At 38.4% G+C, this 24,942-nt stretch overlaps 3 protein-coding genes across 5 annotated transcripts; 1 reads left to right on the top strand and 2 right to left on the bottom strand.

The window, feature by feature from the left end:
* Positions 1 to 2,142: 2,142 nt before the first annotated feature.
* On the bottom strand, positions 2,143 to 3,170 carry LOC111388815. Its single transcript, XM_023013625.1, has 3 exons — positions 2,612 to 3,170; positions 2,389 to 2,494; positions 2,143 to 2,314 (listed from the first exon to the last, which is right to left on the bottom strand). Exons 1-3 carry the CDS (start codon positions 3,168 to 3,170, stop codon positions 2,143 to 2,145), a joined length of 837 nt encoding a protein of 278 aa, XP_022869393.1.
* A 9,475-nt stretch (positions 3,171 to 12,645) lies between these two features.
* On the top strand, positions 12,646 to 15,541 carry LOC111388794 (probable protein phosphatase 2C 34). Of its 3 annotated transcripts, none has more exons than XM_023013601.1 (6): positions 12,646 to 12,794; positions 13,310 to 13,590; positions 13,667 to 13,975; positions 14,550 to 14,667; positions 14,754 to 14,977; positions 15,283 to 15,541. In XM_023013601.1, the coding sequence occupies exons 2-6, from the start codon at positions 13,336 to 13,338 to the stop codon at positions 15,493 to 15,495; spliced, it is 1,119 nt and encodes a 372-aa protein (XP_022869369.1). In that variant the 5' UTR covers positions 12,646 to 12,794; positions 13,310 to 13,335; the 3' UTR covers positions 15,496 to 15,541. The 3 variants fall into 3 exon arrangements, with proteins under 3 accessions (XP_022869369.1, XP_022869368.1, XP_022869366.1); XM_023013600.1 differs by having other exon boundaries at positions 12,647 to 12,874; XM_023013598.1 differs by having other exon boundaries at positions 12,647 to 12,908.
* A 3,090-nt stretch (positions 15,542 to 18,631) lies between these two features.
* LOC111388803 lies at positions 18,632 to 23,668 on the bottom strand. The gene is made up of 8 exons (XM_023013615.1): positions 23,343 to 23,668; positions 23,197 to 23,263; positions 22,880 to 22,919; positions 22,667 to 22,799; positions 21,884 to 21,955; positions 19,173 to 19,253; positions 19,037 to 19,098; positions 18,632 to 18,962 (listed from the first exon to the last, which is right to left on the bottom strand). The coding sequence occupies exons 1-8, from the start codon at positions 23,616 to 23,618 to the stop codon at positions 18,896 to 18,898; spliced, it is 798 nt and encodes a 265-aa protein (XP_022869383.1). The 5' UTR covers positions 23,619 to 23,668; the 3' UTR covers positions 18,632 to 18,895.
* Between the last annotated feature and the right edge of the window lie 1,274 nt (positions 23,669 to 24,942).

The following is a 24,942-nucleotide window of genomic DNA, read 5'->3' as shown; positions in this document are numbered from 1 at the left end:
CCCAAGATGAGTATAGAGGTTACATCATTAGTCTATAGTTGAAGCATTCGAACTTAGCTAATTTTCTGTCTTGTTTGTTGCAGATAACTTTAACAAAAAGAGGCCTCTAAAGCCGACCTTCGAGAACATCCAAAGGATGATGGCTGAGGCGAGGGCCCTGAAGAACTCTTCTTCGGCCTACAAGAAACAAATGGAGGACTTGGCAGCTGCCAGTAAAAAGCTCCCTCGGGCCGAGGAGGAGGAGCCCTTGTTGAAGAAGGGCAAGAGGGCAGTCGGCCCCCAAAGGCCCCTACTGTAGCGAGGGTGGCCCCGAGGAGGACAACGATCCCCACAGGGGTCGTGATTGGGGAGAGGTCCACTTGCCTACCTGAGACGACCCTCGTGCTAGCATCTGCTCCCACCTCTACAGGTCCTCCTGCTCCGGCGGCTATAGAGGAGAGGAAGAAGAGGGCTCGTCCTTCGAAGGAGCAGGACTTCTTGGGCTGCACCTCTGAGGAGCCCGTGAAGGAGGTATTGGAGGCACTCCCTTCAGAAACTGCTACTGTGGCCCGGGTCCATTGCAAATACTAGACTGAGGCCTGGAGGGACCACACGTCGTCTTGCTCAGCCGAGGCATTGAGCACCAGTGTCCAACTGGAGGGTCTAGTGAAGGACCTTAGGGCAAAAAACATAGACCTAGCCCAAAGGTTGGAGAAGGCCTCTCTTTATGGAGACGAGGTGAGGGCGGCTTGAGCCCAAGCAGAGGAGGCCAGGAAGGCAAATGAGGAGACAGAGACGAGGGCGGTGAAAGCTGAGGCCACGTCAGAGCAGCTCAAGAAGGAATTGTATAAGACTGAGTGCCAAGTAGCTGCTCTGACAAGGCGGATCGACCATGCCAGTGAGATCACCGCCTCGCGGTGGAGGCCCTTGACGCCTCGAATAAAGAGAAAAGTGAGCTGAGGCAGTGAGTGGAGGCCCAAGTCGAAGAGATTGGCTCTTTGAAGACAGAGGTAAGAACAGTTGGCGAGTCAGCCGTGCATCACTTTATTGACCACTTTGAAGAGCACGAGCTATATGACACCTTCGCCAACTATTGGGCCTCGTGGAACGCCCAGGCTATGTTGCAGCCACTCAGGGAGGTCCATTCGAACTTGAACATTTCAGCTTTGGAGGAAGAGTTCGGTGGGCCTACCGGAGGTCGTTCCAACATAGCCACTACTGAGGAGGCTGTTGCTGCTCCAAGAAACGCTGTTACACGGGGAGACATTGCTCCCGAGGAGGGAGAGGTAGGGGCAGGGGCTATAGTGCCAGTAGAGTAGGATCTATGTTATGGCTTCGGCCTACCTTGTAATTTATTTTGATATTAATGGAATCAAAATTTTACCAAGTATTGTTTCTTCTCCCCTTTACTTTTATGTTGAACTGTTCGTATCTTGATGAGTAAAGTAAATATTGAGCACCACTTACCAATAATAACCAGTTGATGACAGAAGAATTGACCCATATAAAGCACTGAAGAACTGAGGCATCAATTGATTAACCCACATAACATAATGGAGAACTGTGTTATTATAACTTAGGAACTTACATTATCTTTTACTAAGGCAATTCAACATAGTAAGATAGGAATGTTACAATATTGGACAAAATGTAGATCGGATCAGAACATGCACATCACTGATAGTACTTCCTTAAGTGTTCAATGTTCCACTGATGAGGCAGTACCTTCCCTGCCATGTCTTCTATTTCATAAGTACCATATCGGGACTCTTTGCAGATGCAATAAGGACCTTCCTAGTTGGCTTCGATGATTGAAAGGCCCTTCTGAGGACGAGGCCCCCAAATGAAGAGTTCGTTTTCTGACCTTGGAGTTGTAATAAAGGGTCATCTTTTTTTTATACTTAGCCGACTTTATTTGGGAGGAATTCCTTCTTTCTTCAAGGAGGTGAAGTTCGTATACCCAAGCTTCGTCGTTGCCAATCTCATTGAAATATATACGACGATGAGAGAGGACACCCACATCGACAGGACTCATGGCTTCGGATCCTTAGGTCATGGAGAAGGGTGTTTAACCTGTTGCAATTCGACTGGTTGTTCGAATGGCCCAGAGGACATGGAAAAGCTCATCAACCAATGCCCCTTTCGAAGCGTCAAGCTTCATTTTCAGGGTATATGCTTGATAGTCTTGTTCACTGCCTCAACTTGCCCGTTGGCTTGGGAGTGATGAGGTGTTGAGAAGTACTTCCTTATGCTGAGTTTGTCACACAAGTTTCGCATCTTCTTGTTATCGAATTGCCTTCCGTTGTTAAACTCTAAAGAGTGGGGAATGCCGAACCTGCAAATGATGTTCTTTTAGACGAATTTTGTGGTGTTCGCTTCAGTGATTCTTGCTAGAGGTTAAGCTTTGACCCATTTGGTGAAGTAGTCAATGGCAACGATGGCAAAAATAGCGCTTCCTCTCCCCTTTGGGATTGGGCCAATAAAGTCGATGTCCCATTTGACAAACGGCCATGACCTGGTCACACGGAGAGGCCCTGAGAAGGCTGCCTTTGAATGTTTGAGAAGCACTGACATTTGTTACATTTTTGAACAAACTGGCAAGGGTCCCTTTTCAGGGTCGGCCAGAAGTAACCTTGTCGAAATACTTTGTGCGCCAGAGCTGTTCCTCCGGAGTGGTTACCGCAGACTCCCTCATAGATCTCCCTGAGTATATATATGGTTTCTTCCCCTCCGACACATCGAAGAAGTGGCGAGGCGAAGCCCCTTTTGTAGATCATATCATCCTGGAGAATAAAGTGAGCAGCTCTTCTCCTCAATTTCTTCGCTTGGATTTTCGAGGCTAGCAGTGATTGATCATTGAGGTAGGCTACGATGGGTTGCATCCAAAGTGGGGTGCCTTCAATCCATAGTACCTCTTCGTCTCCAGAGATGGAGGGCTTCGGTAGGCGCTCAATTAGGACAATTTTTAGCAACTCCGAATCCCTGCTACTGGCCAATTTGGACAGGGCATCGACGTGTGTATTTTCGAGGCGTGGGACTTCAACCAGTTCGAATCTCTCGAATTGAGGGACTAGGTTCAGAACCAATTTCAGATATACAGCTAAGCCACTGTCTTTGGCTACAAACTTTCCGTTGACCTGACTCACCACAAGCTGTGAGTCGCTACTTGCTAGGAGCCTTTTGACTTGCATTTCTTTCACTCTGAGGCCTGCTCGGAGGGCCTCATATTCCACAGTGTTGTTCAAGGCTTTGAAGTCGAACCTAACTGCTCGTAGTTTAGCTTATGGCCCTCTAGACTTTTTAAAACGACTCCTGCTCCGGGGCCAATTTCTCCTGAGGATCCATCCACATATAGGTTCTATGTTGGGGGCTCGACTGTTTCCATTATCGCCTACATTTCTAGGGCTTTGGCAAATTCAGTCACAAAATCTGCAAGGGCTTGGCCCTTGATGGCATTTCGAGGTCGGAACAGTAGGTCGAACTTGCTGAGCTCGATTGCCCATTTTAGCAAACGGCCCGAAGCGTCTGTTCTTTGCAGTACTTATTTCAAGGGAAAGTTGAAGAGCACTTCAACCAAGTAAGCCTGAAAGCATGGCCTCAATTTTCTTGATGCTGTAACAAGGGAGAGTGCAAACTTTTCCATATCTGGGTAGCGCGCTTGTGCTGGAAGTAGTGCCTTGCTAACATAGTATACCGACAGTTGATGCATGTTTTCCTATCTGATAAGGATCGTGCTGATAGCCTTGTCTAAGATCGCTAAGTACAGTAGCAAGGGTTTTCGTGGTTAGGTTTGGATAGTAGGAGTGCCTCTCCTAAGTGATTCTTCAGCGCTTGGAAGGCTTCCTCGCACTTATCCGTCCATTGGAACTTCCTTCTTTGCTTTAAGACTTTGAAGAAGGGTATGCTCTTGTCAGTGGCCTTGGAGATGAAGCGGCTGAGTGCGGCTATCCGACCGTTGAGGATTTGGACCTCCTTTGGCTTCTAAGCTGACCTCATTTCTAGTAAGGTCCTTATCTTTTTTGTATTCGCCCCGATTCCTCTTTTGTTCACAATATACCCTAGAAATTGGCTCGAAGCTATCCCCAAGGTGCACTTGGAAGGGTTAAACTTCATTTTATACTTTCCAAGAATCTGAAAGGTCTGGTCGAGGTGACTTACGTGTTCTTTCACCTGGAGGCTTTTAACTAGTATGTCATCCACGTAGACTTTCGTAGTTTTACCAATGAGCTCGGCAAACATCATATTGATCAGCCTCGGCAAACATGATATATAGCTCCAGCATTTTTCAATTCGAAAGGCATCACCTTATAGCAATACAATCCTTTGTCTGTGATGAACGATGTGGATTCCTCATCAGGTTGGAACATGGGTATCTGGTTGTACCCTGAGTATGCATCCATAAAGTTCAGGAGCTCGTGTCCAGCAGTGGAGTCCACAAGTTGGTCTATCCTTGGGAGAGGAAAACTGTCCCTAGGACATGCTTTGTTCAGACTCTCCATTTCTCGCTAGGTTTCTTCATGAGGATCGGGTTGAATATCCACTTCGGATAGATGACTTCTCTGATGAAGCCGTTGCGGCTTAATTTGTCAACTTCTTCTTTGAGTGCTTCATATCGCTTTGAGTTGAGGACTAGTCTTTTATGCCTAAACAGGGCGCATGAGGAGTTGATGTTAAGGTGGTGGCAGCTGACCCTTGGGTCTATTCCTATCATATCTTCATGTTTCCAAGCGAAGATATCCAGGTTCCTTTTCAGGAAGTTTATCATTTCTTCTTTCATTTCAGGGGATAGCACTTTCCCAATCCGAAAGACCTGATTGGGGTCTTCAGGGTTGGTGGAAAAAGTTTCTAATTCTTCCATTGGGATCGCATTTGGTTTAGACTCGATGATTCGATGATCCAACTCATCAAGAGGGTGCCCTTCTTCAGGGCCCTCTACCATGTTGACGTCTTCTTCATGTTCGGAGGTATGCCCTTATTCATGGGTGTCATTTATGTATCCACGTCGACTCCGTTGGTGGCCTCTATTAGGATGACATTAACAGTGCGGGGTTCGAATTTTCGCAGAGAGTTGATGTAACATGCCCTTGAACCCATTTGGTCGCCTCGAATTGTAGCAATCCCATGCTCAGTTGGGAACTTTATACATAAGTAATGGATGTATGTAACTGCCCAAAGATCTTTCAAGGCAGGGTCGGCGCAATATTCCATGGTAAGCTGATCTGTGGTTTGCCACTAAGAACTCAATGAAGTGGTGGGCCACTAGGAAGCTGACCCCATCTCGACAGGTAGAGTAATTCGCCCTCGTGGGATGATGCTATTGCCAGTAAATCCAAATAGCGGGGTCAGTCATTAGGATCAATTCATGTTCAATCTGCATTTTATCGAAGGTGGATCCGACCAATATATTCACCGAGCTGCCATTGTCGACGAGTATACGTTTGAGTCCGTTTCGAGCCACTACGGCTCTTACCACTAATGCATCACAATGGGGGTGGTGAACTCCTTGCACATCTTCTTGAGAGAAAGTGATCGGAGCCATCCTGTTCGCCTTTTGGGTCTGATTGACAATGTAAATTATCATTGGTGGATCCTTTACTTTCCTTGTGTAGTTCCTCTTGGCGTTCCTGGTGTTGCCTCCAATGTGAGGTCCTCCAATTATTGTATCAATTTCCCTGATAATTTGGCCTCCAGATGGGGCCTGATCCCTATATCTGGATTCTCCTCTGTCCATAGATTCTCTCCTCCGAAACGATTGGTCTCTATTTCGCCTCTCTCATCTATTCGGGGAATTAGACCTGCGGGGGTATTCATCCCTTCGTGGGTTACTCCGGTTCAAGGATGGAGGAGCATCCCTACATTTGTTGGTGTCGTGTCCGTCAAGTTGGTGAAAGGTGCAAAACCTTGCCCTTTCCAGGGGCCTGTTTGATCGCTTCTTCTTCTTTCGATTGTTGTTTGTTCTCCCGGATGGTCCTGCTTCAACAGGAGCATTTTCATATGCTAGCACTGGTACTGCATTTAGAGTGGTTGAAGCTAATGCCTACCCGGATGTGGGGGCTACTGTGTGACCCGCTTGGGATCATTGCTGGGTGACGAGGTGTGCTGCCTGTCCTTGACCTACTTGTCTTTGAGGTGGAGGGAGTCCCTGCGCTGTACGGTTTCGATGGTCAATCATCTCTTCATTGACAATATCCACTCTCATCATTTTTACTAGTTCGTTATAGATAGTGGGATTCTTGCTACGTATATCCCTCCAGAACAAAGTGTTCATGTTGAGGCCACCTTTCAAAGCTAAAAGGGTCTCTCTGTCAGTGACTTGCTCACAATACGTGATTTTATCAGTGAGTCTGACAAGATAGGTTTTCAACGTCTCGCCAGGAGCTTGCCTCATATCTTGCAGGCGTTACACTGGGGTCTCTCCTTCCATTCGTGAAAGGTATTGGTTCAGAAATGTCTTCTTCAAGTCTAACCAGCTCCTGATACTCAGGGCGGTAACCTCCTGTACAATATTTCAGCAGCTCCGATGAGGATTAAATTGAAGGCTCTACATTTTAGTGCCGGTGAGGCTCCTCTGCGTCATGTACTTAGTCAGGTATTTCTGTGGTTCCCCATTTCCTTCATACTTTGAGATTTTAGAGGGCATGAAGTTTGCAGGCATTGGAAAGCTTCGGATTTCTCTAGAGAATGGGAGGCTATATTATCGTCATCAATTTCGTAGGAGCGACACGGCCCTTTAGAGCTTTCTCCCTCTGATGCATTTTGGGGAGATGAGGGTGCCTCTTCTTGACTATCCCAATCCACTAGGTTTCTCTTCTCCCGTTGATTTCTAGGCAGAGGAGGTACTTGTTCCTATTCTTGCCAAACTGATCTCTGCACGGAGCGGACCCTATTGCTAGGGTTCTGTCATATTTTGTCGAAGACACTAACAGAGCTTTACGGTTCATATTCTGGTGGGAAGTTCTCTCATAGCGGTGGTTCTGCTAATCAGCTCCCCTGTGCCTAGGATGTGACATTCACGCCCACTTCTCTTTCAAAGGAATGTTCTCGGCGCTAGCTCAAATGGCCTAGGCCATGAGACGTAGGAATTTCTTAAGCTGGGTAAGGTTCTTGAGGTATCTGGAAGCCCTAATGACCTCGGGCATGCATGAAGAATTCACGCATCGCCACATTTTGAGTTGCAATGTCCCTCATTTCAGCAGCTATATGTGACATTCTTTCAATGAGTGCTGCTGTCATGTTGCCTCGGTGACGCTGGTGATGGGGTCTTCGATGCGTGACATTGGTCCTGATTACCTCTTCTTCAGAGGCATCCCTGTGCCCTTCAAAATTTGCATCTTCATTACTATAACTCATCTTGTCTACCCTTCCGAGGGTGTTAAGAACTTTGATTGTAGGTTGACTTTGTTCTTTTTCAAGAGCGTGCCCTTTTCAGGGTAAGTCGATAGTTTTTCGACGACTTTTCTGATGAATAATGTGGAACTTTTGGATTGGAATTCCCACAGACGGCGTCAATCTGTTGACCTCGAGAATCGGACCCTCTACGTGGCCAACGGATAGCTACTCTACGTAATCATCCCTGTTCACAACAACGCATGGTTAGAAGCATACGGTCAGAACCAGTGATGTGGCGATGGCCGCATACACTCCGACGGTCAAGTCAGCGTTGGGTGATCGAAACAGTGCTCAAATTGTGCAAAAGGGTGAGAGAAGAATATATTTTTCTTAGTATGAAGAACTAAGTTGTTAAGAGTTTCATTACCTTTCTCTTGCCAAACCTTGAGTATTTATAGACGTAGAGCACCGTTGGATGTGGGACGCGTGTATATGTCTAACGATGTGAGGCATCCGCTCATAGGCATCAATCAACCGCGTCTAAAGTGGGCAAACAATTAGTTCTTCTGAGTTGAGTTGACATAAAGTCTATATGTCACATCAACTAGATCTATGGAGACGTCACATCAATTGATCATTGGAGGTAGAGGGGATCTTGACAGATATCTTTCTGACAGTGGTGGTTGAGAGATCTGTTAAGGGGGTACCTCGAAGTGCTCGACGCTTCGGAGTTGAGGGAAACTTCGGTTACTTCAGTGGATCTGCTCTTTACGTTGCAGCGTGTCATGTCAAGGTCGTCAGGAGTGGGCATCACTTCGGAACCATTTTGGATGGACACGTGTCACTTCGGAGAGTAGTGCGACTGTTGTTCCGAAGTGGTTTGGTTAGGATGGAGATAGGTCACTTCGGAGAGTGGTGTGACTGTTGTTTCGAAGTGATTTGGTCAGGGGTGTAACATTATTCATTGAAAAATTATGTAAAATGGACGACATATGCAAATGAAAATAAAGATTAAGAATTGAATGCATAATTTTTCAACGAAATAAAAAATGTGTGCAAGAATTTGAAACATGGCATGTATGGTCACAATATGAGACTTTTACCACTAAGCACAAACATTTTCTCCTTTGCTCCGCTCTTGGACTCGACTAGGGTCAAATATGAGGGCATTACTTTTTCATATTTCATACAGAATATCAAAAATCTCACGATCAACTCTAAACTCAACTATTACAAAGTCAACCAAAAAAAGATAAAATTGACGAACTAATTGATTCCAAAGAACAAAACTAAATATAGCAAAAGTTGAAAAGTCTTTCTCAATTCTATTAAATTTTAATCAAAATAAAGCGAAACAAACACTATTTTTCACGATCAAATAAAAATCTACTTACTTAAAACTAATTACATATCGCCCCTTAACACTTCACACAACACCTATCAAATTGAATAAAACTCGCACATCAATATCATTTGTACAACATCAAAGACCAGAAAAGAAAAACAAATCAAAACCTCACCCCTTGCCCCATCACACTGCAAATAATTAAGAGTCCTATCCTACGACGAATTCTCCTATTGAGATACTTTTATCATCTGTGTTTTAATCTCACTAAACGAATGTTTAGAAGTGCAATATAATTCTAATAAATAATGGTTTTGGTTTTATGTCATTCATTATATTTTTTTTTGAAACAAGTTAGGAAAGTAACACTAATTATGATCCATTGCCAATTTTTCCTTCCTCCCGTCACTTCATTCATCAAGGAAAAATGATATTTGGCTTGCCGACGTTGATGGATCGAAAATATAATTTGAAATTGAAATTGAGTATTGAGTATTGATTTGAAGCAATTTAAAGCCCAGTAATGAAATTGAAACAAGTGTAAAAAGTTCAAAGGCCATTCAACGTGCGAACCCAAATCAATCATATCCAATACGATGGATATTCGAGTTTTTTTTTTTTTTTTTTTTTTTTTTGAGATGTCCCATCTTGCGCGGTTTTTGTGTTTTTTTTTTTTTTTTTTTTTTTTTGTTTTTTTTTGTGTCAAATATTCTACAAGAATTAGCCTCCATTTGGTAGCCTTTTTTTACCTCGCAAAAATTAATTTTTTAACCGTTATTTTACTATTTTAGTCGTCATTTTTTACTTCTTCATTAACAAATGAGACCTATTTTTTTTTCTAACAATCAAAAAATCAATCCTCACAATCAATCTCCCCACCCATGTAGCCAAGTTGATTCTACATTTGTAAAAAAAGTATTAAATAATGATAAGCATGGGATTCGGACCATGATTTTGTTGAATGAATACGACAATTTTACTGGTGTAGTGGACCAGCGTTTGAATTCCATGACCAAATCTGAAAAGTAGAAAAGTCGCTTACCATAGCGCCGCCCCAAACGTGATTGTACAGTTACTACGTGTCATCTTCTTATTCGATAAGAATCGCACCAATAAAAAGAATCTGAATCATGCAACATAGACAGAAAATTTGACATAATAATGTACATAATATCACATAACAATGCTGCTCAACCAGGTGCAAAATCAGGCTCCACCTCGGCCCTTAGATCTGGAAGAAAAAAAAAAAAAGTAAATGAAATTGACATCACCTCAGCTCCTGTTTTTGAGCCCACACTCACCTATATCATCCAATCAATTCCAACCATGACATCTTCGGTCACGATATCTAACAGGATTTTTCAATCAAAGTAGCAAAGCACCGACGGTATTATTTGCATTACACGTGGCCACTTCTTAGCATAGTCGGATTTTTCTTTGTATCTACATGTTTCTATTTAGTAGTCAAATTCTGATATTCTTTTGTTGAAAAATTAGATAGAATTGGTGGGTCGAGACTTGACTACATAATATTGGAGGGAAACGTAGAATTAATAAATTTAAGAGTCATATAGATACAACTACACTGTTACTTGACATGTTAGACTTATCAAGAAAAAAATATTAAGATAAAATAATTACAGACAATACTAAAAAAATATAATACATAGTTAATTATAAACATAGAGAAATGCGATACTTTTAGATCTATAATTGACATATAAACGAGACAAAAATATGAAAAGCTTTCATGTATACGAGCTACAAAGAAAATGACTATGTTGATAGGGGTAAAATAATTTAAAATACGAAAATTAATCTCTCTTATGAGACCATTATGTGAGGAAAAAATGAAAATTAAAGAAACATTTGCAAATCATGAAACATCTATTTCCATGTTAAATTTTGGTCCGTCAACATGCCTAAAGTATTTATTTTCTTATTTATTTTATTGTAACATTTAATATAAATTATTAGTGATGTGTATGTATTTCACCCTTGATGTAACGAGAATCTTTGTGTTCATCTCCTTAAGTGAAGCCTTTGACGAAGTAGGCTTAGAAGTCACCCATGTCTGTAAGGAAGTCTTCAAGGATATTATCTTATCAAGTCCATAGAACCCCGTGCTTGAGGGATCAATGAGAATCTTTTAGATGAATCTCCTTGAAGAAATGCGGTTGCTCAAAGAAGCGAACTCAAAGGATAAAACAACTAAACAAGTAGTCATGTAGACCAATAAGACCACAATACATGGATTAGGACAACACGCCCAATTTTTGCTTCATGAGTTTCTTCTCCAGTAAATACAAATATACGAGTAGAAGGTAAATATATCTTTTTTATTATTACCGAAACTTTGGCCGAATCTTTGCTGCATGTCTGTCTCACATTTAATTTCCTCATATATAATATGTAGTTTGTAATAACAGTTGATTTCATCGTAGAAGTATCGACGGTCGTCAACTCTTTTTTCTTCTTTGGCTCGATGATCTTGGTGCTAATTCGTCCTAGTGTGCAAGAAACATGCAGGTCAACAAGGGTGTGGTCGGGTTCTAGGATTTTTTTAGGTCAACAATTTGCGTAGAAAACTATTAACAAAAAATTTTAAAATTTATTTATATTATATTTTCTAATGGTATTTATTATAATATTGTGTAGTAAAAAATGTTCGAAGAAATCTAGTCGAACGGACCGTTAGCATTTATTGAAGTTCTTATTCTCTTTTATTAATATTTGTTTAGTACAATAATTGATTATTTCATAGTATTTCTATATATATATATATTAAAAAAAACAATAATTGGTCTAGTGGCGTAGAAAGTTGTTAGGTGGTACCGACCGTTAAATGAATGATCAAAAATAGCTTTGGACCCACAACTATAGGCAACATTTTTCCATCACAGATTAATCATAGAAACATTCATTTTAAGGTAAAATGTGTGGCCCTCTTTGGTCTTTGTTCATCTATGATTCTTTCTCCTTTTGATAAATTTGTGATTTCGTTGTTGTATATGTCGGTAATTGATAACGTGTCACGTACGTGTTTACTTATCTGACAATAACATATTATCGCATTATATAATGATTTTTATCCATTAATTATTATATATTAGACGTATAAATTCAACCAATATCATATTCCAACCCCAACCCCAACCCCAACCCCAAGCCACTACCTAGTCGTGACCATTTAGTCTCTAACCCTACAATTGCTCCAATCTTTAAACCTATGGACATTTAATGATGGGATTTTTTTTTTATACTGATATATTTAAAATATGTAGCTGCTATGCACCAATCATTAGTAGCCTATCGATCTAACATGACACGATAATTAACAATGAGAAAGGTGTTATAATGTCTATATGACTCAAGCTATTGAACATGGAACTCAAAATATTCTCACCTAGGTAGAGAGTTGAAGGCTTGACTCGACTAAGAAGTCGCAATGTCGAAAAGCTTGATAGATGATTCTAACCAAATATGGAATTAAACAAAAATAGGTCGTTGTGACATGCTCACAATTATGTAGTACATCCAACCTATCCAGCGCGCTACAAATACGATTTCAGAATGTAAAAGGGTATTGGCACAATTTTCCATTTTTGATTTTACCAACTTCTTTTGTGCTAAACTATTAGCTTTTATATATTATTATTAATATTTTTCTTAACAAATGATTAATTTAATTGCCCAATAAGGTTGTCTCTTGATCAACACATTTAATAGCATCACAATTTTGTCCAATTAAAAGATTAAAAATATGACAATGTTATAATATTTTTGGTACGACGTACATGATAATATTAATATTTCAATGAACATCTATTCAATATTGACATTTGAATACGACATATTATTTTATAATTTCAAATGACTTTCTGATTAGTCTGTTTTAAACTTCAGGGAGGATTAATATGTAATATTGATTTCATGTTCATTTTCTTATATTTTATTTTATTCAACCTTTTTACCAAAAATATCTTGAATTTCACCTCCTCGTATGCATAGAGCCGAAAAGGCTCTTTGTTTTCTCCTCCTCACCCATAAAAGAGCACCAAATAATGGATTATGATGCATCATCACTGTCCGGTTATCTCAGCTCAACTCGTCGGAATCTTATCATTTTCCGACAAATAAAGTCTGTTTTCCGTCAAATTTTTCTGTTTCCAGCCTAGTGAGACCTATACTTTCTTAACACTTTTCGCCTCAAAATTTAAGGTCTTTTTCCTTTTCAATCTATTTGACATAATGGGTGTGTTTCTTTGATCAAAACTTTTAGTCTTCGTGCAAGTTCCGCCTTGTTTGCTTTTACTGTATAAAGAAGGAACACTGAACAAAAAGAAGGGGCGTTGTGTAATTAATTATTATCTTTGATGACCTGAAAAAAAAAAATTATTGGATAAAGTATTTTATCCAATCGATCTGTTACAGATTAGTTCTGTCTGGTTTCTTGATTGTTTTGGCACAAGTTGCAGAGTTTAAGAAAATAGTAAAGAGTATTCTGATTTCTGGGCTTTGTGTTTGGATCTGTTTTGAAAATTTCCAAATTCTGTACAAGAATGATGTGATCATGTCTACATGTAAATTATATGCCTATTTATGTGATTTGAGTATGATTTGAATCTGCGTTGATAAAGAATTGTGCCTGTGAAGGTTATTGGTGGTGGTGGAGGTGTGATATGGGGCATTTGTCGTCGATGTTCAATGGATTAGCAAGAACCCTTTTGACCAAGAAAACGAAGAGTTTGAAGAAAAAATCTGGGAATTCTGATGCCAAAGAAGCTGTTGAATCTATGATAAAAGATGCAAAAAAGAATGACTTGATATTGAGATCATCAGGCATTGTAAATATCAACGGGTCTAAAAATTTTGCTTCTGTACTCTCAAAGAGAGGGCAGAAAGGTGTGAATCAAGATTGCTGCGTCATTTGGGAGGTATATTTAACTACAAAAATGTGGCTTTCTTTGAGGTTTTTTGGTGATAAATAGGATGTTTTATTTACGGTTGTAGGAATTTGGATGCCAAAATGATATGATATTCTGTGGGATATTTGATGGGCACGGTCCGTGGGGACATTTTGTGGCAAAGAGAGTTAGAGAGTTGTTGCCATCGTCTCTTCTTTGTAATTGGCAAGAGATGCTTGTTGAAGCTTCACTTGATCCAGATTTCGATGTAGAATCGGATAAAAAGCTTCATAAATTCAATATATGGAAGCATTCCTACTTGAAGACATGTGCTGCTGTAGATCAGGATCTGGAGCATCATCGTAAAATCGATTCATTCAACAGTGGAACCACCGCATTGACAATTGTTAGGCAGGTAATAAAAGTTACTTATTTTTTGGCTTGCATTATGATAACTAATCCTTAGATGACTTTTACTCGCGGCGAAGACAGGATAGTAGAATTGTGGGGGGCAAATATCACAAAATTTTAATTGTGGGGGCAAAATTGAAAATTGTAAGGAACTTTTTTGAAAATCTTGTGTAAAATCTTGGATTTCAAATTTAATATGGGGTAGCGGACCCCACTGTGATCTGCTCATGCTAGCGAACATGCTAGCAGGCTTGCTCGGCTGATGCATTACAAAATTTGAGATGTCAAAAAGAGGAGCAAGTTTTTTAGAATTTGCTCTTTTTTATTAAAAAAAAAAAAATTATATCAGAATTGATGTATTGGCCTAAAGAGAGAGATGCTAGGTGTACATAAAGATTGGTACGTCATGGCGACCTCCAACTCACATGAGGTGGGGTCCACCCAAATAATGGGGTGGGGCTCACCCGAATATTTTATTTGGGTGGATCCCATCCCATGTGAGATGATGGACGCCTTTATGGACCAATTTTTATGTACAACTATCTTTATTTTGGCCTAAATCAGTGATGTTCTTCCAGGGAGAGCTTGTTTTCATTGCAAATGTTGGTGACTCTCGTGCCGTATTGGCCACCACTTGTGACAGTGGCAACTTGGTACCGGTTCAGCTTACTGTCGACTTCAAGCCTAATCTTCCCGGTTAGTGTCTCTCTTTCCCCTCCCTCCCTCTCTGCCTCTCTATGGTCTGATATTGGAGAATCATATGACTGCTACGATGTGTGCAGAGGAGGCTGAGCGGATAATTCAGTGCAAAGGCAGGGTATTCTGTCTGCATGATGAGCCCGGGGTTCATAGAGTGTGGTTGCCGGAAGAGGAATCTCCTGGACTAGCAATGTCTAGAGCATTCGGGGACTATTGTGTTAAGGATTTCGGACTTATATCCGTCCCTGAAGTGACACAGAGACATATAACGAGTAAAGATCAGTTCGTCGTGCTGGCAACAGATGGGGTATGTATGCCTTGTTATCTAATCAGGATTTGCATAGATACTGATTGCTATAGCTGCCTAGAAAATGCTTTTTGTACATGACTATTTATATAATATTTTACATAATGATGAAGTGCCAAAATGTAAGTGGAGAGATTATTAGATTGATGAGATTTTTATTCAATTAACTTTCGTCACGTTATCTATTGATAAATCATTATGTACATGTAGCATAGTCCTGACTGTCTTTACAATTTATGTATTTTGCTGTACTGTAGAACACTTAAAAATGATGATACAGTAATGAACTGCTCTTTCTTATGAAGGTGTGGGACGTCGTATCAAACCAAGAAGCCGTGCAAATAGTATCGACAACTCCGGACAGGGGAAAATCGGCTAAGCATCTGGTCGAGTGTGCCGTCCGTGCATGGAAGAAAAAGAGAAGGGGAATAGCTATAGATGACATATCAGCAATTGTACTCTTCTTTCATTCTTCCCATTTGTGTGAACAAATTAATCCTGTATCTACTGAAAAATAATTCCATTAAAAGGTTCAAATACTTGCTAACTCTACTATTCTTATCCTGATTATATCCATTCAAAGTAAAAGGGGATCAAATACAAGAAAGCAATGAGAAAGGATTCATGTGGTTGACTCTAAATCTATTAGTACTCTATTCTAAGTTTACGTCGATTTCACTAGGGCGTAACCCTGCAGTTGTAGCAACCATTGCTTCGAAATGACACCGGAAAGTACCACAAAATTGATAAAAACGAAAGATGGGCTCTTGGAAAAACTGATTCGTGTTTGAAGGTGCATAACTTAGCTCCACAACACAATGAAGAGAACTTGCGAAAATTGTTTAAAGCAAAACACAAAACCAAAGGAATTTGCAAGCAAGGAATAGAAACGATTTCCACACAAATTTTGGTGAAAAATAAATATACGCTATTGAGAACTGAATGAATGACCAAAATTTACAATGCTGAATTACATTCTCAGAATTTAAATTTCCCTTCAGTAGACCACTTCTTTATGTTCAATAATTCTGAATCCAATATTCTTATATACAAAAAACTAGCTATACATCTACCAATGGCTACATTTAGTATGCCCTCACTAGAAACTGTAAACAGTAAAATCCACTCGCATTTTTGTTCTAGGAACCCTAGATGCTATCATTATAAAGAACCATCAACAAGAACTAAATCCAATCACTTTTTCTTTCCGCAGAACCCGAGATGCTGTCGGCTTCTAGCAAGTTGTAGATTCTTATCCAAGACCTAATGATCATGTTGTTCAATGATACCCGTGTCCAGTGGAACACTTGTGGAGAAGCGTAAAACTCGCCTTCAGTAAACATTGGTCTGAGATCTTCTTCTTGACTCATGAACTCCAAGGAAAAGAAACAAGAAATCCTTTTACGAATTTTAACTTTGCCAACGAGTCAAGATTTACATGTTCACCATTCTGATAGGATTCATGCAATGAAGAAGCTACTCCAAAGTCTATGGTGGTGTGCCCAGGTTTTTGTTTCCATTGACTAACACTTTGTCTAAGTGAAGATCTGCAGTTAATAAAAATGCGGAAAAATATAAGTCAAAAGCATAGAAGAAAATGAGACATAAAATGAGAATACAGACTTCTAAAGAGGCACCTGGAGAGTATGAGGTCAATGGGAATGCAAGAGAAAACGTCATGGTATATTTTTGTATTTGAATGGAAAAGGGAAAATAAAGCTGCTCAATAAAGGAGAGACGAAAATGAAGAAGTAAAATAGACAGAGTAGCGATGATGTTTTTCTTTCTCAAATATAGATCCGATTATAAGATTTGTGCAAGAATAGAATAGAGCAAAACCATATGTACAGAGGAGTTCTTCACAGAACTTCTACAGAACAGACCCACGAGGTCTGTCCCACACGGGAGTCATGGATGATAAAAAATTGCAAAAAAATGCTGACCTCCCCCGTTTGAGTGTAGTCTATAAAGACTCTGTAAGTGTCCATTCTGTACGTGTAATACGGCTCAGTAGAATATTACAATAAGAGAAAACCGCAAAAGCTCGAAATGACATGTAGTGTTGAAATGATATGAAGGACAAAAACTAATTGCTTTCCAATACTTAGAATAACTCTAAAATTTATTAGCTGTTACTCCAAATTTAAACACAAGCATGCATGTAACAACATATACCTACATGAAACTTCAAGTTGTGAAAGAGCACCATAGTTTTGTTATGAGCACCAAGTTTACTTCTCTAATGCCAGATCAAAATCTATGCAAAGTTTATGGCCAGATATTTAATACTGTTCTCACCTTTGCAGTTCTACCCAAAATCCTTGAATGTATAGCCAGCCATAGGGTCTCTTATTCGACTAAGCTGGAGAAGGGGGAGCAAAAATTTAGTGCCATAAAATTTTAAACAGCGTGTAAATTTTTCGTGACTGTACTCACCTCTTCAGTTTTTAAAACTAGGTGCTCTTCCCACAAGTAGGCTCAAAGAAAATTTTCCAGCTATACAGGGCTTCTCATTCATTGATGACTCGACAAATTCCGTTTCTTCAATCAAGACCGCAATCTGAATATCATGTTAGATATAAAATCCACCAATTAATGGTTAAAATGATGACGTAATAGGCAAGTCATGGAGTTCGAAGGAAAAATGAGGAAGATGAAACAGTTGCAAAGTTGGAGCAAAACTTCATGTATACGACATATAATACAGGATAGCTCAGTAATATGTATTTCAAGCCTTTTGACATTTCAAAGGAATTTTTACCGGATGTCTTCATTGTTGATAATAGGGCACTGGAGCATTTGCTTGGAAAGATGAGAGTAATTTATGGAAATACAAATTCCAGCTCTCTTAAAAAGGTTCCCTTATTGATACTATCTCATAAATTTATTTATTTATTTATTTATTTTATTTTTTTGAGAAAGCCTAACAAGCTAGGGATGGAAAATAACGTCGGGATGTTTTACTTATTTTAAAAAATTTTAAATGTATGCCTCAAGCGATGGCCAGGCATAGGGTCTACATGTACATTTTAGCTGCATGCTCGGGATATGACCTTACGCTAAAGTGTTAGAGTTTATTTAGCTGTATGCCTTAATTGCGTGCTTGGGGCACGATCTTACTAAATGTTGAATTACAATTTTTCCCTTCTGAAATTGACTAAAATGTGGTAAAAAATAATTTTTCCAGTCAAAATCACTTTTTTAGGTCAACTAATGAAAAATTGGACAGATTCCATCCAAAATGGCCTCAAATGCAACGTTTTAAAAGGTTTGGAATGACGACTGCAACAAATGAAAAGTTAGGAAAAAATCTGCTAGTGTTTAAAAGATTTGGGTCTTTTGCTGCAATTATCCCTTTAATGAATGCTATTTGTACTTCACCTTCGAATTGATGATGTCACGGAGAGGAGGAAGAAAAAAAGAAAAACAAGTCAATTAATATAATCAACATCATCAATATGTGCACAATAATGTACAAGTAATATTATGCTTGAGATTTTGCAATTAAATTGTCACCTAAAAAAAAAAATTGAAATACCCTATTTGTAACCCTTTGTGCGTGTGTGTATATATATTCAGAGACTTGGAAAGTTATGAGAGAAATGATAAATCAACCTTACATAAAATACAGCAGATCGACTCTGAAGAAATATAAATCTTGAATACTGGAGATAAAATTGGCAAAAATGCAAATAACCGATTTGTGTGTTGATATACTTGGAACATTTGATATGATCATTTGTGCTTCTAATCTAATCGTCTTTATCTTGGATCAAGCAAGCAACAAAAGTCGTTAAAAATGACTCAATATTTATTTTAAGGCACCCTTTCTAATACTGCAAGTCAATTTGTAGTTATGCACTGGATGTATCATGTAAGGTTAATACATTTCACTTCTTTTTGTACTAGGTTGATTCTTCAACTGAATCTCCAATTTCGGCAATTGCAATGAACCTTGGCAAGTGATGCCATATAGTCATCAGACCTGAAATCAGCACTAAATCAGATCATCTCGAAAAGCTAATAATTCTTACTGACTCGTTTTTCGAACTATCAAACCTTGATCCATACGAAGATTGACATGCGGCAATTAAGTGAACTTTTGCTGCATCTGCCTCATTCTGCATTGGAGGAAGTACAAATTAAGTGTCATAAACAGAGCATTAGTTTAGAAGCTTAAGGTTCAGACGCAAACCTGAGCTTCGTGATACAAGCCTGCGTATAAGGTAGCATAGAAATATTCATGTTCCCGTCCATTTGAAAATGCTGTAACGAGCTACGCAGAGAAACCAATTACTCAGTTTAGAAGAACCCCTTGAAAATAAATCCAAGTGCTTCATGTAACGTGTAATTCTATTAAAAGAGATCATCACATCTGCATTCAGAAATTGTGAAAAGCTTAATGTAATTTCATCTATCATGTGTGACGCAAGAACACCTTATATTTTAGGGAAAATTGCAGCAGTGGTCCCTAACCTTTTCATTTTTTTGTGGACTTTGTCCTAACTTTCATTTTGTGCCAACGGAGGTTTCTAACCTTTCATAAATATGCACCTGAGGTCCATCTGAACGGAAACCGTCCAAAAGACTGTCAGTTGATCAGAAAAATTAAGGAATCAAAATCCAATAACATCGTCCAAAAATGTATCAACATCCAATAAAATCATCACGGTAACAGATAGTTCAAGAAATTTTCTTGGTTAGCTGATGGTATTTTGGACGGTTTCCGTTCAAATAGACCTCAGGTGCATATTTATAAAAGGTTAGGCGCCATCGCTTGCACAAAATGAAGGTTAGGGTAAAGTCTGCAAAAAACAGAAAGGTAAGGGACCGCTACTGCAATTTTCCCTATATTTTATCTGAAAAAGTTTGAAAAATCGAAGTTGGAAATGATAACAAAATAATAAGGAAATAATGCATTTATCTCTTAGTGAAAGACTCGGGTGAGTCAACTTTCTAGACCAAGAGTTGCACAATGACATGGAAGACATCTTAGCCAGTGTCCTCGAATCAATACCTCTAAATACTGAAAGTAAAAAACTGGGTATTATGATGTTTTTCAAACAAACCTATGAAGTTTCTCTACTAATGAGATATTCTTCACAAAACCCTTGAAGTTGCATTGTGGAGTAAGTATTGCAACTTACGTTTTAAGGAAAATTAACAGAACAATACAAAGAATTGCAGAGTATTACACCTATGTTTAAGGAAAATTAACAGAACAATACATAGATACATGGTGTGGCTACACTTCACATTCCATGTTTCCAAAAATTACAAAATACACAGTATGACTAGAAACGAGCCAACATGAATGGGAATTATAAAATGACTAAAATACCCTGCACACACACACACACACACACACACACACACACATGTGAATAAAATATTTTTGACAAGTCATGTCCTTTTTTTAGTTTCCTTATTTCATTTGTGGTTATATAAGTACACATGATAAGAAGGTCAAGCTGAAGAAGCTGAGCTCAAGCCACAAGTAAGACAAAGTCAAGATTCCAAGTAAGGCAACATAGTACGAAACTAAGGCACTCAGTTAGGAAAAGATCAGCACAACAGGCGCTCAATTTCAGGGTTTTGCAAGTTCCGAGAGGGCATTAAACTTACAACATACGTTTATATCACATGACATCAATCCTCATTCCCTTATATATAAACTTCCTGGATATTCCATTCCAGGTGCGTGCAATCTAACTTAAACTCCAATGGAATTCTCCCAGATATATAGTAATTGACTAGGACTGTCAAAGTGGACTCCTCCACCACACCCGTAGTAATCAAGCTTACTTACGGACCTCTGTGTTGCATATTTGTCCGAGCTAACTAGCTACCCAGCAGATCAGAGGTCAGTCGACATTATAAGCAATTATCTCTAAAGACTGTTTGGAAGCTTGATGTCAAGGATCTATAGGTGTTTATTGGATCTTATTAAGCCCTTGTTTGGTGCCCATTATAATGAGAAATTTGGTAAAATGTATTATGGAATAATAATTTTTGGGATAATTTGTGATTAAAAAAGAATGAAAAGTTTTTTAGATCGGACTAATGACGTATACAATACTTGAATTCTATGTGTAATGTTATTTTATTGGAGAATGTGTGATTGAAACGAAGAGAAAGAAAAGTGTATTAAAATTTTAATGGGGCCAAACAAGGGTTAAGCTATTTAACTGTTCAAAAAAGGAAAAATAAGTCTGAATATTGCAGCAGGGGAAGGAAAAGAATGATTAAAACAATTCCACATAAACACAATGCTCTCAGTAGAATAAAGAGATTACACAATTATTTCTAAGTTGCTGATACTCCAAACTATACACATGAAATAGCTGCTGCATCTCAACTTTCTACTTCTATGCTAAGGAAGTGAATGCAAGTGTGTCTGCTTTATGGTAGGTTCAAAAGGAAAAGAAAGGGGAATAAAAGGGATGAGTATACAGAAAAAAACATCTTATAAAGGATTGAAATCAGGAACTTGGAATGTTTTACTAGTAAAATAATGTTGGGAATAGCAACAGAGCATTCACTGTTTTAGGTTAATTGAAAATCAAGAAGAATGTCTCTCACAGGGTTCAGCTCCCAAAAGGTACTAAACTTTAAAGATGTTAACTGATGATAATTTATTCTCAAAAGATTTTATGAAATTCCATTTCTTAAAATTAGAAAATTCAGCAACTAGCAGTCTATAATTATACTAACACACTGGAAGAATCCTTTCCCATGAGAACTGTTTCCAAACTTGATACACAGTGTCCTGGTAGCACTTTGAGGTTAACACAGGGAGTTTGTCTTCACAAAGAGAAATGAGGTGAAAAACAAAGTTTGCTACTCATAAAAATTCTTTTCGAACTACATTGGCTATTTGGAATTGAATAAACTTGCTGAATTCACCTTTTCTGGGTCTCCACCATCTTTAAACAAATTGTATGCTTCCCGCATCACGGGTCGTGGATCTCTGCCAACCTGAAGTCAGCACATAAGTAGTTAATATCAATCCTCTTATGTCACAGTACACGAGCATGATACTAGGCAGAAAAATGCCTTTAGGAAACTGTTAATGGACAAATGGATGATAATAATGCAGATCATATACGATCTTTATTGGGTTAAAAGTAATGTTACTTATCAAACTTAAGAGTGTTGTGTCACCTTAGAGACCCACCCTTTGTCTATCTCTGTTAGTAATGTTAACGAAACTGGTCACGTGGCTAGTGGAAATAATTACGTAGCATTAAAGAACTCATTGACGTTATGTGCAGTTTCACTGTTCAGGCCCAAAAAAAATTTCTGAGCTGGTCGCCAACACATCATGCTTCATTATTTTGCTGAGCTGGATGTGAACAACAGTAAATTAGTTGATTTTACGTCCAAATCATATTTTCGTGAGCCAAGTCATAAATTTCATGAGCCTTGTTATCATTTCCACTAACATAGTTAACAGAGACAAATGAAGCCTAAATTGAAATGAAAGTCAGCAACTATGTCGGAAGAACAAATAGTTCGGTGAAAATGTGACTTGCACTTCATTTCGGCAAAGGAAGTGGCAGTTAATACTTTAAATACAGCCAGCCAATTCATATGTCAAGCGACAGTAAATCGGTTTTCCCAATCTCAAGGAAACATTCATTTCAAAGACAGTTAGGTACTGATTATTTTTCTTAATCGTTTATTCACCTCGAGAAATCGTCTTCTTGCTTCATCAACTCCATATAGCTTTGCTTCACAGAGAAAGCACCATATTGACTCTTCTGTATCATTTGGATTTTGTGCAACATCTAATCTAAATTGCTCCGCGCCTTCTTCGAACCTAAGGAAATGGACTCGCAGATCAATTGCTTTTATGTAAAAGAACAAAGAAAAATTAAGTAAAATTAAATCACTAATTACCTATCTAGGTAGTATAATGTTAATCCCCTCTGCCAGAGATCTGATTACCAAATAAACAGTAGGCATCACTAAACATAGGATGAATAGTCTCTTTAAACACAGTAATCATCCCAACTTACAAAACGAAAGTTTAATGGGTATTGTCAGGAAATTGGAACGCAATTACGCAAGTATTTAATTAGAAATGAAATGTATCTATAACATTTGTAAATTTTTATTACTACGATAACTAAACTTGAATTGATACTCTAATTAATTAAAAATAAATAAAATCACCAATATTAGGTGATGCTTTAAAGAAAAAGAGAACAACTCACATGCCTTTTGGCGAGGATCAAGTTCAATTGCCTTGTCAAATTCCACTAAAGATCCCAAAACATCACCCTGAACAATCAAAATAATTGGTCCAAAATGACAACTGTACAAGTTTAAACTATGGAAGCATAAATTACTATCCTAATACCTGTCTGAATAGAAGCATTCCACGTCGAATCGCCAAAACGGCTTCACGAGCAGAATTTCCACCAGCTAAGGCATCCCAGAGCCCAGAAACAGAAGGCAAAAACAGCCTCCTTGAGAGTGTCGTTAATGGGGTTTGATGGGTATGAATTCTTGAAAATGTGGTGCCAAACAATTGGGATTTATAATTAGGGATGTTTAGTGAGATCGAAGGTTTACAGAATAAGGAAGAGTGGGAAGAGGAGATTATAGGCATATATAGTTTGTGGATAACTGCCATTGATGAAGAGGACACGAAAATTGGGAGCGAGATAAATGATAAGGCGCGCAAGACAATATTTTAGACCTTTACAAACAAAAAATAATCACCACTTTGAATTAATAAATAAATTCTGGACAATTGTAAAAAATTAACAAACCATTCTATCCTAATAATATTTTTTTTAAATATAATGTAAAATTCCGACATCAATTTTCAACTACACAATTCATTAATTTTTATTAAAACCTGCTAAAAATTTGATTATAGCAAAACTAAACAGGGGCTTAAGATGCCAATTTGTACGTCACGCCGTGTTTAAGATTTTTTACTTGATCATTCATCTTTTCAATTTTTCTCAAGAAGTTATAAGAAGTCATCTTCTTGTCGAAGTCAAAAGATTTCAATTAAATTTAACATTTCAACAACCTTAGGTATTTTACGGCTGTCATCATCATCTTTGTCCATCTCTACCACACTATTATTATTTTGTCTTGTGAGGCCATCTCCAGTCCTCAAATAATTCCACCATATTTCACCATTTAGAAAATCGTTTCCAACCTAATACATTGTTCATTCAATGTAATTTTTTGTGTATTGGGTTGGATATGATTTTCAATTTGGTGCAATAATTGGTACAAAATTCACCTTAAATTTGATGTTACATTGGAGATGACCTCATTATTGATGATATCCTCTTAGGTTGGAGTTCAACACACTTCTTATGGTGGATGGTTAAGTAAATTATTAACATCCATAAGACATCTGTAGTGGAAGCTATGAATTTATTGTTCTAACTTATGAGAAATAGTTCACCTATCCACGGTGAATAGAATAAGACCGTCCACTTGTTAATGTGGCGGGAGAACAGGAGTGCCTACTCATAGGCTGTCCTCAAAGTCTCTCTCAACTTCTTGGACTGAATGCACAATGCATTTTGCAATAAAAGAAACAAAAAGTAATGGTCTTATTGGGATGTGTCCAATAATGCAAGGACATAACTTTAATTTTTGGTAATTCGTCTTATCAATTACTAAATATTTCTTATTTATTTCGGTTAAATTATTTATTGCATAAGAGAGTAAGTGATCAACGGTACTTGATCTGGCAAAGTTCTTTGCAAAATGCTGCTCATCATGGTAGCCTTTGAAGTTGACATCTTACAATTAGGAGCAATAACAAAGAAGATAGAAATGAGAGAAATTCAAGAAGAGGAGAGATGGATATGAAACAAGAAGAGATTTTTCATTTTTTTTTTTATTTTTTAAACAAAGGGAAGTCTGTGAAGATATATTTGTAAGGAAATTTCTGAAGGAGCTTATTAACACATTTTAAGATTTTAAAA

This window comes from Olea europaea, unplaced genomic scaffold, assembly GCF_002742605.1.
Source record: "Olea europaea var. sylvestris unplaced genomic scaffold, O_europaea_v1 scaffold529, whole genome shotgun sequence".
Taxonomy (NCBI): Eukaryota; Viridiplantae; Streptophyta; class Magnoliopsida; order Lamiales; family Oleaceae; genus Olea; species Olea europaea.
The sequence above is the reverse complement of the archived record's forward strand: the minus strand, read 5'-3'. Positions and strand labels throughout refer to the sequence as shown.

Excerpts from the sequence above, each read along its gene's own strand:
- LOC111388815 (XM_023013625.1), bottom strand. The coding sequence starts at position 3,170 with ATGCAAGTCAAAAGGCTCCTAGCAAGTAGCGACTCACAGCTTGTGGTG. Across the intron at positions 2,495-2,611 it reads GCACAAAGTATTTCGACAAG|GTCATGGCCGTTTGTCAAAT; the intron begins GTTACTTCTGGC and ends CCGTGTGACCAG. Across the intron at positions 2,315-2,388 it reads TTGACTACTTCACCAAATGG|GTTCGGCATTCCCCACTCTT; the intron begins GTCAAAGCTTAA and ends CATCATTTGCAG.
- LOC111388794 (XM_023013598.1), top strand. Across the intron at positions 13,976-14,549 it reads CATTGACAATTGTTAGGCAG|GGAGAGCTTGTTTTCATTGC; the intron begins GTAATAAAAGTT and ends ATGTTCTTCCAG. Across the intron at positions 14,668-14,753 it reads CTTCAAGCCTAATCTTCCCG|AGGAGGCTGAGCGGATAATT; the intron begins GTTAGTGTCTCT and ends CGATGTGTGCAG.
- LOC111388803 (XM_023013615.1), bottom strand. The coding sequence starts at position 23,618 with ATGGCAGTTATCCACAAACTATATATGCCTATAATCTCCTCTTCCCAC. Across the intron at positions 23,264-23,342 it reads GAATGCTTCTATTCAGACAG|GGTGATGTTTTGGGATCTTT; the intron begins GTATTAGGATAG and ends TTGATTGTTCAG. Across the intron at positions 19,254-21,883 it reads ATGGTGGAGACCCAGAAAAG|CTCGTTACAGCATTTTCAAA; the intron begins GTGAATTCAGCA and ends TTCTCTGCGTAG.